This window comes from Neolamprologus multifasciatus, chromosome 17 (genome assembly GCF_963576455.1).
Source record: "Neolamprologus multifasciatus chromosome 17, fNeoMul1.2, whole genome shotgun sequence".
In the NCBI taxonomy this organism is placed as follows: domain Eukaryota; kingdom Metazoa; phylum Chordata; class Actinopteri; order Cichliformes; family Cichlidae; genus Neolamprologus; species Neolamprologus multifasciatus.
The window spans coordinates 37,861,046-37,877,688 of NC_140455.1; the positions used below are offsets into that span (position 1 = coordinate 37,861,046).

Below are 16,643 nucleotides of genomic sequence, written 5' to 3' on the forward strand. Positions count from 1 at the left end.
AGTTTTCCTTTTGTATTCATTTTTTTGTTTGTTTTTTTTGGTGGTTTATCTTTTTCTATTAAAATCTATTAGTTTAAACTAAATGTTGCTCTGGTTTCTGGCTCCATACGCACCCGTACACCTGCCCGTCAGGAATCCTGTGCTGTCTTTTCCTAATGCTCCTGTCATCGTAACCCACCCACGTCACCAAGCAAAATGAATCCAGTGAAATTCCCAGTCGGGACACCCAGGGAATGTGGTAGAGCGGGACGCTGGCGGGAACTCTGTGCAGCTGACGTCTGGACAGAAACGATGTCATCGAGTCACCTCGACCAGTTTCCAGCAGCTGAGTGTTTCAGGAGGCGGAGCCAGCATCGGGGTGGTGGAACAAAAATTAAACTTAGTGTCCTAAAAATATAAAAGTTACTTAAGCTTACTTTTAGGAGTCAGTTCATGTGAAGATGAGACTTGTGAAACTTCTGTTGCTGTTGAATTGAGTGTGACACCTGTGATTCCTCTTATTTCTTTTAATGCTGTTATGTAGAAGAACCCCTCTGTGAACTAGAAGCGCTGTTCTCTGAGTAACAGTCAGACCTCCACAGGATTTGTGGCCTAAAGAAGTTTTGCGAGGTTCCTCTCCCCTTTAGTCCAACCAGAGGTGGCTCCTGCATCACAGAAGATCTATTGTCAGGCCTCACGCGTCGCACTGGTTTAAGTATCCGGTTGAACCACGTGTGACATCACTATTTAGTGTTAAACTGAACACACACACCTTTCAGTGCAGCAAAGCTTAAACTTCCAATTAATATTCTCAATCCTGTATTTTTTCCATAAAGGGGACTTTAAAGTGTGATACAGGATGTTTTCATTATTGTGCGCTTGAGCAATGTCTCATTTTAAGCTTGATTTAACTGAGCTCGACAGACAGGGAAGAAAAAAATCATTTCTATGAGCTCTCGAGCTGCTGAAAAGAATTTAAAAACAATGGTAAATGTATGTGTATATCGCTTTACTAGTCCCTAAGGACCCTAAAGCACTTTACACATTCACACACTGGTGATGGCAGCTACATTGTAGCCACAGCTGCCCTGGGGCGCACTGACAGAGGTGAGACTGCCGGACACTGGCGCCATCTGACCACCACCAGTAGGCAACGTGAAGTGTCTTGCCCAAGGACACAACGACCGAGACTGCAAGCTTCCGATTACAAGGCGAACTCCCAACTCTTGAGCCACGATCGCCCCAGGAAAGAGGAAAGTTTCCTGCTTAAAGTTTGCAGCAAAGTTGTTAAAATGAGTTCAAACAGCGAGGGGCCACTTCCACTTGGATCCGTCACACAGGAGCTGTTTGTGTGCACGGTAAGTGCTCAAACTTTAGATTTTGCAGATTCTTGCTGAATTCTTGGGACTTTTATCTCGCCGTGGGTCTCTGCCGTTGTTCAGATCAGAGGACTTCTTCCACCGCAGCTGCACAAATGCTTTTTGACAGTGTGACAGCTTTTTCTCGGGACAGGCCCGGGCCTCTTGCAGGCTATATGTCCCTTTAAAACAGCAGGTGCAGCCGGTTTAAACTCTCCTCTCTCCAGCAGATGTGTAAATCGTAAAAAAAAAAAGATAAGAGAGAAATGCTAAACTGTGAGGCCCATCCTTTCTTCAGTGCGTTTGCCTATTAAGCTCCTCCCGTCACATGTCAGTATGCATTTCCCCAGGCCGGGCCACGGACCCCAGGTATTAAAAGAGCCAGTTAGCAGGGATCAATACCTACACAATGTTCCAGTGACAGGGAGGGGCCTTCCTAGTGTTTATTGAGTGTTCCAGAGATTTCGAACATGTGGAGCAAAGCAGCTTAGAGGGGTCGTCTTCATTATCAAATTCGATCAGTGCCTCTCTTTCTCTGTCCCCCGTGATCACCTTTGACTGGTGGTGGTGGGAGGAGGGGGAAGCTGCAGGCCGGGACCCCAAAAGTGACCACATGCTGAGAGACGGGCTGCTTATCTCTGAGAGGAGCAAAGGAACACTTTACTGCCCACATCGTGGATGGACTTAAAACTGACGTTGGAGTTTATCGAGTCTGTAATCGATAAGTCGTTAACAATAAATTATTGAGCTGCTGCAGCTTTTCTCGTGGACCTTTGCTTCCACGGTGCAACCTGGAGCCAAATGCTCGTAGGCTGAAAATTGTGATAATTTTCATCATCGTACAAAAACTGAGACACTCGGACGTCTCGTTTGGTTAGATGCACAAATCAGAACTTCAAAAATATTAGTGACAAAGATCCCAAACATACTCTATTAGAGCACTTCGCTCTCGCTCTGCAGGCCTACTTGTTGTTCCTAGAGTATTTAAAAGTAGAATGAGAGGGAGAGCCTTCAGTTTTCAGGCCCCTCTTCTGTGGAACCAGCTTCCAGTTTGGATTCAGGAGACAGACACTATCTCTACTTTCAAGATTAGGCTTCAAACTTTCCTTTTTGCTAAAGCATATAGTTAGGGCTGGACCAGGTGACCCTGAATCCTCCCTTAGTTATGCTGCAATAGACGTAGGCTGCCGGGGGATTCCCATGATGCATTGAGTTTTTCCTTTCCAGTCACCTTTCTCACTCACTATGTATTAACAGACCTCTCTGTATTGAATCATATCTGTTATTAACCTCTGTCTCTCTTCCACAGCATGTCTTTATCCTGTCTTCCTTCTCTCACCCCAACCGGTCGCAGCAGATGGCCCCGCCCCTCCCTGAGCCTGGTTCTGCTGGAGGTTTCTTCCTGTTAAAAGGGAGTTTTTCCTTCCCACTGTCGCCAAAGTGCTGCTCATAGGGGGTCATATGATTGTTTGGCTTTTCTCTGTATCTATGAAGCGCCTTGAGGTGACATTTGTTGTGATTTGGCGCTATATAAATAAAATTGAATTGAATTGAATTGAATACTGGCAACACAGAGAAAAAAGGAGGGTGGATGGTTAAATGGAAAAGACTGACCTCGGGGGAAGAAGAGGAAACATGGAGGCTTTGGAGCAGGGATGTCAAAATCTTTTCACATCATGGACCAGACCAGTGCAAGACCTTTAACTCAGCATCGAATCCCTGAGATGTCTCAATACAAGAACAAAAGTTTCAACAGCACATCTGTGTTTTTCATTGCTGAGGCTGCCTTGTATTTATAAAACACAAGGTTTTTATTAATATGCTGATTTTTCATTTATTTAATTTTTTGCTTTCACCGTGGAACCACCAAAAAACTTTCGATTGTAAATAGTTCAAATTAGGGATGCAACGATACCAATTTTTTCAAACCGATACGATACCAATACTTGGATCTGAGTACAAAAACCGATACTTCTACCACACACACACACTGCCCGTGGATTTTCTCTTGACATTTTTCATCGCTTTTCCAAAACCTGAGTTAAAGTTGGCTGTTCCACACTGCTGACATTTTGTTTAGCCTAGCTACAGCAGCCTCCAGTTTCTCTTTTTTATCTGGAGCAGCCAGTCTCACTCGCCTAACCCTGTGCCTGTTTAGCGCGGGATGTCCCCCTAGTGGCCAATCTAAAAAACTACAACAGAAATGACAAGCCACCCTCTGATTAATGAAATAAGTTGGTATCGGTCAACTTTTACGAGTATGAGTACACACGCATTTTACAGTATCGGCCCCGATACCCGATACCAGTATCGGTATCGGTGCATCCCTAGTTCAAATACCTGGCTTTTACACTTAACTACTTTGGTATCATATTTATTGCCATGGCAGCTGTAAAACCTATAAAAAAATACAGTTAAAAACTCCAAATCGATGCCTTCCTTCGTATTTCTCAAAGCCTTCGAGGAGGCCGGATTGGAGTCTTTACTGGGCCACTTCTGGCTCACGAGCCTTCTGTTTGACATCCCTGTCCTAGACTACATTAAAACTTCATAAATGGTCTACACAAGCTGCTCCTCCTGTTCCTCCATCAGCTCATAGCACTCACTCTCTGGACTTTAGCAGCAGTTGCCTGTGTAAAGTATTCGCTCCTCATTGGCCTCAAACTCCTTTAAAAGTGCAGCAAAATCACTATTTACACAGATTTTATTGTCACTAGGTTTAAGACCCACTCAGCTTCCCCTCTGTTGGTCTGACTTCACCCCTGCTCCCCTGTGTAGCATGCTGCGGGTGCCCTTGACCCCGGGGACACACACAGCTGCCCGTCCCTCCCTGCCTGTCTTTAATCTATAGCTCCAATTAGGAGACTGATCTTTACTGAACCCCTCTTATTGATCAGCTGGTGTGGCTGCTTATTACCGCGCTCCCAGGGGCTGCAGAGGACATCACAGTAAGATAACGGGACTCGAATTACACTTTAATTGTTGTAAAGAGAAGTTATTCAGGTCTCCTGGATTTCTTAGTGTGTGTGAAAGTTTGCTTGTAGCTGTCATAACTCATCTCCTCACTGCCTTTTCTGAGCCGCAGTGTGTGTATTTGAGCTTTTTGTGTGTTTGCAGCCAGGTCAATGTCACTCTAAGCCCCGAGTGTCATAGTCGGTGTCAGGCCTCAGCGTGATCCTGGCACTCACAGGGACTTAAGAGGACCGACCCGCCGCCGCCGCTCTCCCAGTCCCCCCTCAGGTCAAAGGCCAGCGGGCCCTATCGATTCCCCCGAGTGTTGCGCAGAAGTCTTTAGATCCTCTGCCCGCTCTCCCTTCTTCTGCACACATGCTCCCGGACTCTTGCCCCCCCCTTCAAAAGGCCTCCCAATTGTACTTTGCGTGCCAATCGATCCATTCGGTGTCCGAGGGGGCCGTCCTTTAAGATAACTGACAACTACAAAGGTCCCGTCCTGACAGGCCCTTGTCAATACAAATTAGCACTATTGATAAGTAATTAAAGAAAGACTGGGTCACTATATAAAACATCTGTTAAACAGGAGGCATTAACATCTTACTGACCAAATAAAAAGAAGCAGAAGAAGAAGAAAAGCACGGCTCCAAAACCAAAACAAACAGGAGGCGAGCGCACGCCTAAAATCGATCATTTACTCTAGTTTTGTTTTTTTCTGCAAAATATTTGACAGTTTGTCAGTGGGAGGCTCACAGGTTTCCCCCCTAAACTCCACTAAGATGCACAAGTTAAAAACAGGACTTGGGACCTCACAGCTGGTTTGGAGGACCAGTCCTGATGAGACGGCACTCTCACTGGTGAAGGAGCCACATTTTGAACTTTAAGTTATATTCATAAGTTTTTCTCTTTGAACATTCTTGGCTTTAAACCTGGATTATGTCATTTTCTCCACACCCAAAAAGTTGTTCCTGTTAATGATTTCTAAAGCGAATATTAACCGCTACCATTAACACCTCCTAGTAAAGGCTGACTCATTAGCTTTGTCTGAACTGACTTATCCCCTGACTAACACACAGCCTGCTGTGTTTGAAGCAGCGTGTGAAGTATGTACGAGCACTAACTTCATGTTTGGTGACACCGAGCAGGATGGAAACTGTAAACCGTTCACACCATCATTTTCTTATTTTGAGCGGAGCGGCAGGGTCCCAGTAATTCCCTCTGCTATGTGACAAGTTATTAAACCTGCATAACACCTGCTCGGCGGTGAGGCTGTTGTCAGTGCTGTGACTCGGCCTTTTGTCTTCTATTCGCCGTAATCCACGCATGTGTAAGTGGATCCTCTAAGAGCAGGATAACTCCTCTTAAGTGGTCTTAAACACTACAGGAGGGGCTGAAATCCACTAACTTCTCATTTACCTCTGCACTCGGTCCTCGAGGCAAAACCAGTTCTTACCTCGGTGATGGGACGGCACCCTCTCTCAAACACATAAACACATGAAATACGGCGACAGCGTCGGTTAAAGGTCGCTGGGTGTTGAGAGTTTAAAGACGCTAAATGAAGCGCCTCGCTTGTGTCGATGGGTAGGTGGTGAACCCGGACGAGCCCTGCCGGCCCGCAGAAGGGGGAAATGAACCGGAGTGGGGGCGGGTTTGCAAGCGAGGGGGGCTCGTGAGTGAGTCAGTGGTGGCTGCTCTGGGATGGGGAGGGTCACACACAAGCACACTCTTTGTGTGCCTCTAATCCCCCCAGCCAACACAGCTTTGGCCAGGTTTCATCATGAAAGTGCCATGAAATAACTACTTTTTTTCTCTCCTCGCAGTAAATCTCCCCTAATCCTGCGGGCTGTGGAGACAAAGGCCTCCGGGACCTAATCCTGGAGCTTTTAGTGGGGCTGAGGGGCTGGCTGACAGAGCCTCTTCTAAATGACTTATTTCTATCGGACACTAATATAGCCTGACAGCCAAGAACAGTGAAAGGAGAAGAGAGAAAAAACAGGGAAGAGAGGAGCACAAACATTTTCACATATTTTGGAAGTCTAAGCAGTGGATTGTGTTTGAATGGGAAACAAGCGAAGTGAACCGTGGTCAACCCTCAAGTACACAGCATGGGACCAGCAGGGGGGCAGCTCAGGTGTTTTATTGCTGAGTATCAATATAAATGTGAGAAATGTCCTCACCTACAATCGATTTTTGGACTTGTTTTGCCATCAAAACATGTTTGATGCAGGTCTTTGCTTCATTTCTAAACTCTTCTGCATCAAGCATCAAGTATCCACACAGTCATTGCTGAAAACACAGACTTATTAGCCTCGCTGTATCTGTCCACTTTACTGTGGAATAGGTTTAAGGGATAAACTCTATTAACTCTTTCAGCACCGTTAAATCTCTGTTTAACCTGGAAGAAGATCTCGTCTGATGAGGTTTCCTCATTTTACTCATTGTTAAAGTTGTTTTCAATCCAAGAATAAAGACTGTAGTTTGTTTTGTAGAGATGAATTTTGCATTTTGGGCTTTAAAACAAAAGAAATATCTTCCTTTTTCTTTTTCTTGGTCATTGGAGTGTGAGTATACGGAGAAACCTGGATTTTTGTTACACCGATACAAACAGGTCTGAAAAGTCTTCTCCCGTACTAAACTGTTAGGTCAGACTCTGATATGCTGTTGTGAAGTTTCCTAATGAGGTGTTGTCTCATAAAACTGTCCAGTTTGGTTTGAAATGACAAACTTGTGACAGAAAACCTGATTATAAGCTGGAGGTGAAAGAACAGGGATGCAGATAAAGTGTGATGAAGACACCAAAGAGATGCATTCTGGGACATGAAGGCATCCAGTGTTTTTGGAGCTTTGCCAGAACTGAAGTCTCAGAAATATTGTTTTATGAGTTCTTTGCAGAAATGAGCATCAGCGTGTCTTCTTTCTAAGCCTCGAGAGTCCAAATGAGACACCGTGAGCTGAAAACAAAAGTGGAAAAACTTCAAAGTGTTTGCAGTTAAACTAGGTTTTAAAAAAGTCCACCAGAAGTGATGGCGGTGAAAGTATTCTGGCTCCACACTGGTCATTTGGTGCTGGAGGACTTTATTCTTGCTGGTGATTTGATGCAGTCCTTGATTTGGTCTTGTGTCCCTGAGAGGACTTCTAATTTAGCTCAGCTGGAGCTTATAAATTGTTCTCGCAGAGTGGGGTTCAGATTAACTTCACATTGTGACAGTTCATAGGCAAAATATGGTCCCTGTTAGCAAAACAAACCCTTAGAGAAAACCCCCTCCGAGGGGGAGACTGTCAAAACCAGCGGTATGGGAGAAAGAGGGGCCGAGAAGGAGAGGACAATCAAAGGCTGTTATTTTAATCTGCCCTGCCTCGGAGATTAGCCGACCACATTGTTTTAATTGTTTTAAAGGGAGGGAATGAAACGCGCTCTTATAGGGAGATCCTTGGCATAAATCTCTCAAGTTCAATAGTTTCAAAAACTTGAGCTCCTCGCATCCCCCCTCTCTCCCCTCATCCCACCTAATCCCGGCTAATACCTTTCTTTCTATTGGCTAATGGCTGAGGGGAGCCTGGGTAAACGCTTCTTAAATAGCCGTGGGTGAGAATGGTTTGGGAGAATTAAGCCCATGCCACGACAAAGAGCGCTGCTCTGCGAGGATATAAGGCCCAAATTGGACTAAAAAAACTGGACTACCGTTTACTGGCCGACCTGTGTGCGTGCGTAAAGACGCACTTGGAGCTGGATCTCACGGTTCTGCTTTGGATATCAGGTAAAAATAAAAGAAAGGAGGAGATTTGAATAACGTCTTAACCCGGATAGCAGCTTACTATTCTAGTTTAGCTTCCTGTCTGCGTGATGATATCACTGAATTTACGAGCTAAGACTTTTGAGCTCTAAACTGCGAGTTAAACGGCAGTCAAAACAGAAATAGCTCTAAAGCAGAAGCAGAAATGATAACCCACGAGTGCAGACGTGATCCTGGATCCGTTCACATTGATATCACTATTATCGAAAGAGGCAATTATACCGTTTTATCTACTTTGACCCGTTTACGCCCAGAACTTCAGATTCTGTTACATCAGCGTAAATAATGACGTCATTTCAGAGAAATCAGTGGCGTTTATATCAATAGAGTTTATGCTCATTCTCTCTCAGATTTGATTACAATAAAAATGGTCTTTTATTGATTTATAATAAGACAAGTGTCACCGTGTTCCCATTTAATTAGTAGTTAATTCGTTTGGCGGCGATGTGGAGACTTAAACTCTGGATTTTCGATTAACCTTAACTTCGCTTCGGTGGGCAGTTATTGTATCGATACCACAGTAAAGGGGAAAAAACGCACAATCTTGAAGGTAATGAAGTCTCTCTGTTTCTTCAGGTTCAGCATGAACTCCTTGAATTTCTGCGGGACGTCCAGCGGCGGCGTGTACCCCTTCCACGGAGTTAACTCCATGCTGGTGGACCTGCGCCACCAGATGGCGGAGCAGTACCACGCATACTCTGCAGCAGGTCCCACAGTGCACACACTCACTGTGGCGGAGAGGCTGGCAGGTGGGTCAGTCACCACGGTGGGATTACCTTTTTCTTTTTCTCACAATGTACATTCATCTTTTACAGCACAGCATATATCAATAACTACTTATGATCGATATTGAGCCTCAGGGAAGCAGTCTCGTTGCTGCATCAATGATTATAATGTAATCTTTATAATGTAATATTTACAAAAACATCAATATAAGTATATTTTATAGTGCTATTTTTTAAATACTTGTACAGTGTGAGAAAAAGATGTTTGTCCAGAACAGAAAACACAGTGAATTCCATCCCAGACTCACAGTGACCCATTTAAACATGGTGCTTAAGAATTATTCCTAGCTTAAGTGACTGTCGTTGTCCTTTTGATATTGTTGACATTTTTGTTGATCCTCTGTAAGTTGCTGAAAACTTGCCTGAAGTGATGTGCTGCTCCCATTTTCTTCCTGCCAGAGCTCATCCTCGAGGCTCGCTATGGCAACCAGCAGAAGCAGCGCCGCAGCCGCACTGCATTCACGGTGTCGCAGCTGCAGGCTCTGGAGAAAGCCTTCCAGCAGACGCAGTACCCAGATGTTGGCATGAGAGAGAGGCTGGCTGTTTGTATAAACCTGCCCGAGGCTCGCATTCAGGTGAGACCTCAAGTATAATCTTAAAATAAAAATGCATGTTTAACTTTGACTGCATTAAGCTTTAATAGTGTTAAAACACCACTTATTTGTGGCGCATCGGTCGTCCTGTCTTCCTCATCCAGGTGTGGTTCAAGAACAGGAGGGCAAAGTTTCGTAAAGGTCAACGATGCTCCCCTCTGTCCAGAGACCAGAGTCTGGAGGAAGCTCCACATCACAGCAAAGCAGGACACGAGGACATCAAGGCTAGAGACAAACAGGACATCACCTTATCATGCGGTGACAGGAGCATCCCACCGGCGCCTCTTCCTCCTCCTGATGTGACCAAAAGCAGGGATTTAGACTCTGACACCTCACAGTGCCCCCTACGACTTCCCTCTCCTCCGCTTTTCCCCTTCATGGCAGGAGAGTGTTACAGTCACACACCTCACCAGCCAGTTGTAGGAGTGCTGTCCACTGAGCTCGCCTTCCCTCCGGTGTTCTGGCCCATCATACAGCAGCACAGCTCCACCCTCGGGATTCCTACATTGTCACTTACAAAAAACTGTAGCGTCTCCCTTCAGCCTCCTTGCTCTAGTAAAGCAGTGCAGCATCCGCATCTGGGGCTGTAAGTGATGTGGACACCTGAAGCAGTCCTGTGAGAGACAAACCTGACAGCTGCTGAAAGTATACGTTTATATTCTGTGAGTTTCACCTGTCTGCATAAACGGATGTAACACTCTGTACTTTCACAGTTCATTTTTCCTAATCTGCTCAGTGCTATATAGCTTGTTACACTGCTAAGTACTAGGATTAGGGGTAGACAATTAAAAAAAATAGCAAAAGCATTTGGGAAAAGTCATTTTGTAACTGAGCACTGAAGCATAGAAATGTTAAATAAAATCACTGGCACCTGCTCTTTCTATTATTTATTGTAGACTCAGAGTTCTCTTTCAAGAAAGGATTATGGTATAGACCATAGCCGGGAAAACAGTGGAACTAGCTTGGAAAGAAAAGCGACTGGACTTCTTTAAGTTCTTTCTGAACTAAAGAAGCTTCACGGCTGAGAGGTGAAACATCTTCAAGAAACTTAAAGAAGTCCAGTCGCTTTTCTTTCCAAGCACCTTAGACTACAATGGCCTGGGTGACTGAGAACCTACTCAGACATTTTGGAAATGAAGCTAAAACTCTGATATTTCCAGTGGTTTAAAAAAAAAGAAGCAAGTACAAATACCAGCTCACGTTGAGGTATTTGTACTGTGAGGATTTTATGTAACTTTTAACTTCTGATCCAAGATTTTCAGCACTTTTCCCTCCACTACCTTTACTAGACAGTTTCAGTCACTTACATGTAAATTATCCCATAATTCAGGAAATATGTTGTAATTATTGTAAACTGTCGTAAATTGTACATACAGTTAGTAAAATTGTATATTTGTCTTTTTTTCATTAAAATATTTTAAAATCTAAGTGATGTTTGACATGAATTAATTATTAATAACAATAATTAGTACCAATTATCATTATTATTATTACCATTGCGTTATTGCTACAACGGACTTTTACAACCTAATGCATGCTTCAACTATATGCTCCCTGTTTATCTGTAAAGGAGTATTTTTACAGACTGTAAAAGGGTTAGTACTACACTGTAAATTACAGTGTAGTATCAGTACTAGTACTTTCTAAAAGGACGGTAGTAGTAGAGCAGCTCTACACTTGCAGCATGTTAGTTTCAGTTTTACCGGTGGTGCAAATGTGTCAATCAAAAGCAACCGGTCTAGTCTGGAGCACGTAGTCGGGGAGCTACGATCGCCTGATGTTTCTGGTTATTCACCAAAGCGGTTGCGCCGGTTTTCCAGCGTAGCGCCGTGTGGCGTGAGCCCGGGTGACGCTGTGCAGTTAAGGGAGGCTTAAAGAGACAACAGTGAAATCATAGCAACTTGAGGACAAGAGGCGCCAGACGAGGAAGATAGCGACGAACGCAGAACCATGACTTCGACTGCGTTTCGATAGCTAACATTTAAAGGTAACGATTCTTCCGTGACAGCGCTTCATTCCCAGCGGCTGTTTTTCAAAACGCCGCAACGCAGTTTATTAACGTGCCTGGTGTGCTAGCTTGCTAAATGACTAGCTTGAGAGCTAAGCGGTAAGAGATCCCGGGCTGCCGTTGGTGTGCATTCGCTTGTTTAGGATTAAGGAGTTGCCCGGCAGTGGTCCGGGTAATGGCTGTAGCTGTTATCTGAACTATCATAAAAGCGACATTCTGAGGTGACTCAAAGATATATATATTAATATAGTTATATTATAGTATTTTTTTCAGTCGATAATATTTGTAACAGCCTCGCTTGGGACGTTATGTTTCGGTTATTAAGCATTTACTAACTAGCCACGTATATGTAGCTCAGGAAATGTCAGTCAATGAATATTTGATTCTCTGTAAGACTTCGACTTATTTAATTTGAATGTGTTTGCTAACACGTAGCCCGTGTTGTTGTGATACTGTGTTGTTAACAAATTGGCTAGCGTTACATCGTCGGCTGTCCTTTTTTTTTTTTTTTTTTTTTTTTTTTTTAAAGCAGACGTTGGGCCAAGGATCGGTGTTTTTGGCAGGTACGAGCTAGGTTAGCTTAATTCAACTGTGTGACATGTTGGCTTAACTACAACTTGAAATTAAATGTTTACATTCACTTACCGTTAATTCTTAATTAAATAGTCAAGCTAGCTACGACTGAAGGATGTCAAGCTAACTCGGGCTTCCTAGCCAGCGCTACGATAGCTTCAGAGTATCTGGCCTTGCCCGCCGAGCCAGCAAGTGTAATGTTACAGAGCCTTTCTTAAAGCTCATACCGACGGCATTCACTTTTTTAAAACGGCGTTTTCCATTTATCGTTCTTTATGGAGAAACAAATCGGCTAACAAGTATAGAAAGCGAGTCTTTGGGTTGTCCGAAACTAACGCTAAATGACAGCTGTTAAGACAGTAGCAACTTAGCAACTAGCTATCATTAACCTAAGCTAAAAAAGGAAGGTAAGTGACGAGGGAAAATTTGCCATTCCGGTTTGGTTACCGCTGCTCATTTGCATTTTGGGGTATTTTCTGTTGGTTGTGTTCGTATTTACACGGTTTGAAACGGTCCTGCTAGTGTTATTGCTAGTTAGCTTTATGAAACTGGCCTTAGGGACATTATCTGGCTTAGGGAGGTTTCTTTTGGAGGGGGATCATTCATAAATGGACTGTCTTTGTGCTTCCAAATACATTCTCAATACGTGAAATATGTCGCTGTTCGCTTTGTATGTTTTAACAACTCGATAATTATGTCAAATAGCTGCCATGGGAAAAACAATGCACCACTTCCTTAAATGGGACAGACTGAAAACATGGGCAGCCTACGGAAAGTTAACCAAGACAGCAAGATACTGAGGTCATTGGTGTTTTTCAGAAATATTCCCATACTTGCCCAATGTCCTTACATCATGTTTTTATTTTAAATGTGTGGATAGTGTATTGACCTCGGGCAGCTTGGAAAATGAAGTGCCTCACATAATGCACTCTACCATTCCAGGAGCTGCTGTCATCTTTTGGCATGCACAAGCTGATAAGTTTTACTCCGTCACATAGTGTTCATCTTATCTCGTGACCGGCAAGGCTAGTTTCGCCACAATTCCTGTAGTAAGTGTCACCATATGCAAAGCAACCTAGGTATATATGTAATATAGTGCTTTGTTTTTCTCATTGTAGTCTTTGGAATGAATTCTGCATTGGCCAGAGTCACTTTGTAGTAAAGACGTATTTAAACAGAAAAAATTACTCGCTCATCCCTAGCAAACTTCTATCTGATGATACTGTTTTTTATCTTGTGATGGTCAGACACAGCTGAGTTAGCTGTGGACTAGACTGTTTCTGAATCTTTCCAATAATGTTGTCCAGTGATGCAAATGTTGTGATTAGATGAAGCATTACAGCAGTCATTGATCTGTGTAAGTGCCTTTCCATAGGAAAGAGTAGCTGCCCCAAGCTAGCGCCTGCATTACCTGCTCTCTTCAGCAACATCTTAGATCATGGACATGACGGAGTGGCTCTGTGCAGAGACGCCTGCGTGTGGTTGTGAAAGACGACAACAAGATGGTTATTTAGCAGTATTAGCTATGTTGGTCTTCATTATAAACACACAGCACATTGTTACATGGTTTCTTTTAGAATATTTTATCTGTAATTTCTTATGTCTGAGGTCAACAGTTCTCCTCATATTGATTCCTTTATTGAATTTGCTTAGCGTCAGTCTGCATAAATATCTCATTTCAGCCGTAGTAAGGAACAGCCACTGTAGATATAATGTGATACTCATGCAAAAGGCTTGAGTTCGTTTGTTTTTTTTCCCTGACGAAAATGTTAATTTTATAAAGGCCCAAGTGTTGCTGGAACAAGTTGTGATTAATTTGCTAAATTTACCAGCATTTTTACCATTTTAAATTGTTTTGTAGATGGTTTGTAAAGTTATGGCAGGTACCTGCCATTGTAGAGCTTTTATTTCTGCAATTACAGTCCAAATTGTCCATCTCCAAACAAGCTAATTTCTGTTGTAAGCGTGAGTAATGATTGGGTTGTGTGTAAATGATGGCCTGGGCTCTTAGTCGAGACAATACCAAAATACATCACAACCTACGGACTGATTTCTGGCCATGTTTTTCTTTTTCAGATAACAAACCAACATCACCCCTGACTGTTTGTTCCTGCTGTCAGTGTAATTCCGGGTTGCCCGCTAAGCTGTGGCCCTGCATCATGGAGAGCGTCCAAAGTGTCACTGAAGGCTGACCAGAAGGAATGAGGCACTCCAGGAGATGTTCCCAAGTGGCCTTGTGGATGCAGTAGTTGCGTTTCTGAGTGCTTTTTTATGACTAGTGTTGCATGTGTGTCTTTGGACACATCCTAACATCACCTGCCTATTTGTCAGGCGGGGACATGATGCTCTGAGACTGGAGTGGAGAAACGCACAACAAAGAAGCCCCTCTGGTAAACGAAGAAAAAGGGAAAAAGCTGTCCAATAGGCACACGGGTCCATTTGGCTGCAGTTTTGGCTCATTTAAGTGTCTTCTGAACCGCTTCGCATTTTAACAGCAACACCTTTCCTCTGTCCTGTGAGGCGTCTCCCTCCCCCTCCCTAAAACAGTCTCCATTGTCATTGGAGTTTCTATGGTTTGCATGGCTGGAAAATAACCGTGGAGAGGCCAGGGTATCACAAGCTTATGGATTTTGACAAGAGAGGGGGCAAGGGAGAGACAGAGGAAGGGAAAAAGATGTCTAAGACAACAAGCAGCAGGACTGGACATGGGGGCAGGAGTACAGGGAGCAATTCTGGAGTTCTTATGGTTGGTCCAAACTTCCGCGTGGGTAAAAAAATTGGCTGTGGAAACTTTGGAGAACTGCGGCTGGGAAAAAATCTCTATACTAACGAATATGTGGCCATTAAGTTGGTAAGTATCTCTTGAACTATCTCTTGAAATTGAAGACAAAAACCTACTGTTCCAGGTGTCCTCAAATAACTTATTCTGATAAATCTCTATTGTGAAAAGTTATTATCTTAATTACAGCCCAGTTTCATTGTGCACTTGACTGTTTGAGAGTGAGATACACAGGAAGTAAATAAGAACAATCAGACGGGGCCCTTTTCCCACGACCTGCTCTTGTATGCTTTTGAGTCAGCTGTCCTCTGGATGAGGTGAAGAAACTGCGACTGAAAGAACATTTTTCTTAAGTGCATTTCAGTGTTTGTTTGTTTCTTTAGTAACCTTTGTCACTTCATGCACAGTAGCAATTCTTGTAAAGATCATTTTTACACTTTCTTCCCTTTCACCAATTTCTTCGTCATTAGAATAATGTTAATTCATTTGTAGGCTCTTATTAAATAATCCCACACAGGCCTTAAGCTCAGTCAGTAGTGTACTTGCTTTGTGTCAGCATGAACAGTGTTTTATTTTCCCCCGGCAGCACTGGTTTAGTAGCTTTCAAACAGACTGTGAAAACCACATGAAATGTCAAGGCCTGTTTGTTTTCTGATTGCTTGATTCTGGGGCAGCCTGTGACAGCTCAGCCATTTCCTCAGCACTTCAACTTTTCTCTTCACCATAAATTTGTTGCTACTTGTACCACTTTGATGTTTGAAATCTGTTTTTCCCCTGAAATTTGGTCAGTTTAGAAGAAGAGGTCTAACTAACATTCTAGGTAGGTGTTAATACTGAAGCTGTGGGGGCTAGGAATAGGATTTATATATGATTAACGTCAACATTTCTGTCTCTGAGGGAGGTCGTTATCTCTGAATGGGTATTAACTAAAGGTTGTGCTAACCACTAGAAGGCAGAGGTTAGCAAACAGCTGTAATTGCAGTCCTCCTCTTGTCTGAAGTCTTTAATTGTGCTTGGTGCCTCTCCCCCTCTGCCTGTGAACCCTCCCATCTGTTTGGGTATTTTTATCCCCATGGTGTCCAGCTATATCTGGATCTGGCATTAGGGCTGTAACACCACTACGTGGATCTCGTGGCCACTGGACCCAACATCTCCGACTGTAAAATAACAACAGGGTGAAGTCTGCCAAAGGGCTCATCAGACCTGACTTGACTCTGTAGACTCGGGGTTATTAAGGACTTTTTTTGTTTTGTTGTTGATGTGTATTTTCATGTTGTTTTTAGAGTTAAAATGATGACTTCTGTTGCTTCCTTTCAGGTTCACTATCGTTATCTTTTGTAGGCGTACATTTTCAGCATCAGTGTTATTACTGGGCTTTTATTTATCTGATATTTTAGAAAGACAGAAAAACAGCAACATGTAACAGTAAAATTACAATTGATGTTTTGTGTTTGCACATGTGTAGCTTTGGGTGAGTTTGTTGGCAGGTTGTGTACGTATGGGTATAGAAGAAAGGACAGACACAGGAAAGAAAACTCAGTGAATACATAAAAAAATAAAACACACACACACTGCTGTTTTACGGCATCTTAGGTTTTTTCCCAGAGATGGGAATACCCTAATAGTAGAGCCAGGATGGGTCAGGACACTTAACAGCTGGCACAGCTCTGGGCATTACTGGCGTTGACATGAAGAAGGCTTCTCCCTTCACCCAGACTGCAGATAGTTCCCCGTCCACTTGTTTCTGTCTGTCCCTGATCTCACAGCTCTCCGGGGTAACCCCGTGAGTGTCACTGCCTGTCAAGTAGGGTATCTGATTTGT

At 43.5% G+C, this 16,643-nt stretch overlaps 2 protein-coding genes and 1 long non-coding RNA gene across 11 annotated transcripts in view; 2 read left to right on the top strand and 1 right to left on the bottom strand.

Moving 5' to 3' along the window:
- The first annotated feature begins 102 nt into the window (after positions 1-102).
- dmbx2 (diencephalon/mesencephalon homeobox 2) lies at positions 103-10,051 on the top strand. 2 transcript variants are annotated; one of them, XM_085136912.1, is made up of 4 exons: positions 103-8,047; positions 8,660-8,832; positions 9,268-9,443; positions 9,566-10,051. In XM_085136912.1, the coding sequence occupies exons 2-4, from the start codon at positions 8,667-8,669 to the stop codon at positions 10,049-10,051; spliced, it is 828 nt and encodes a 275-aa protein (XP_084993038.1). In that variant the 5' UTR covers positions 103-8,047; positions 8,660-8,666. The 2 variants fall into 2 exon arrangements, with proteins under 2 accessions (XP_084993038.1, XP_084993037.1); XM_085136911.1 differs by having other exon boundaries at positions 103-8,832.
- LOC146499850 (uncharacterized) lies at positions 9,482-12,222 on the bottom strand. The gene is made up of 3 exons (XR_014870051.1): positions 12,115-12,222; positions 9,867-10,075; positions 9,482-9,755 (listed from the first exon to the last, which is right to left on the bottom strand). It is a non-coding gene; the product is annotated as an uncharacterized LOC146499850 (long non-coding RNA).
- The window catches only part of csnk1g2b (casein kinase 1, gamma 2b), a 36,354-nt gene continuing 31,022 nt past the window's right edge, over positions 11,312-16,643 (top strand). For 4 of the 8 annotated variants that reach the window (XM_085136898.1, XM_085136905.1, XM_085136904.1 and 1 more), the window contains exons 1-2: positions 11,312-11,448; positions 14,119-14,893. In XM_085136898.1, coding sequence (XP_084993024.1) covers positions 14,666-14,893 — 228 coding nt within the window. In that variant the 5' untranslated portion in view covers positions 11,312-11,448; positions 14,119-14,665. The other 4 variants (XM_085136903.1, XM_085136900.1, XM_085136901.1 and 1 more) reach the window with 4 other exon arrangements.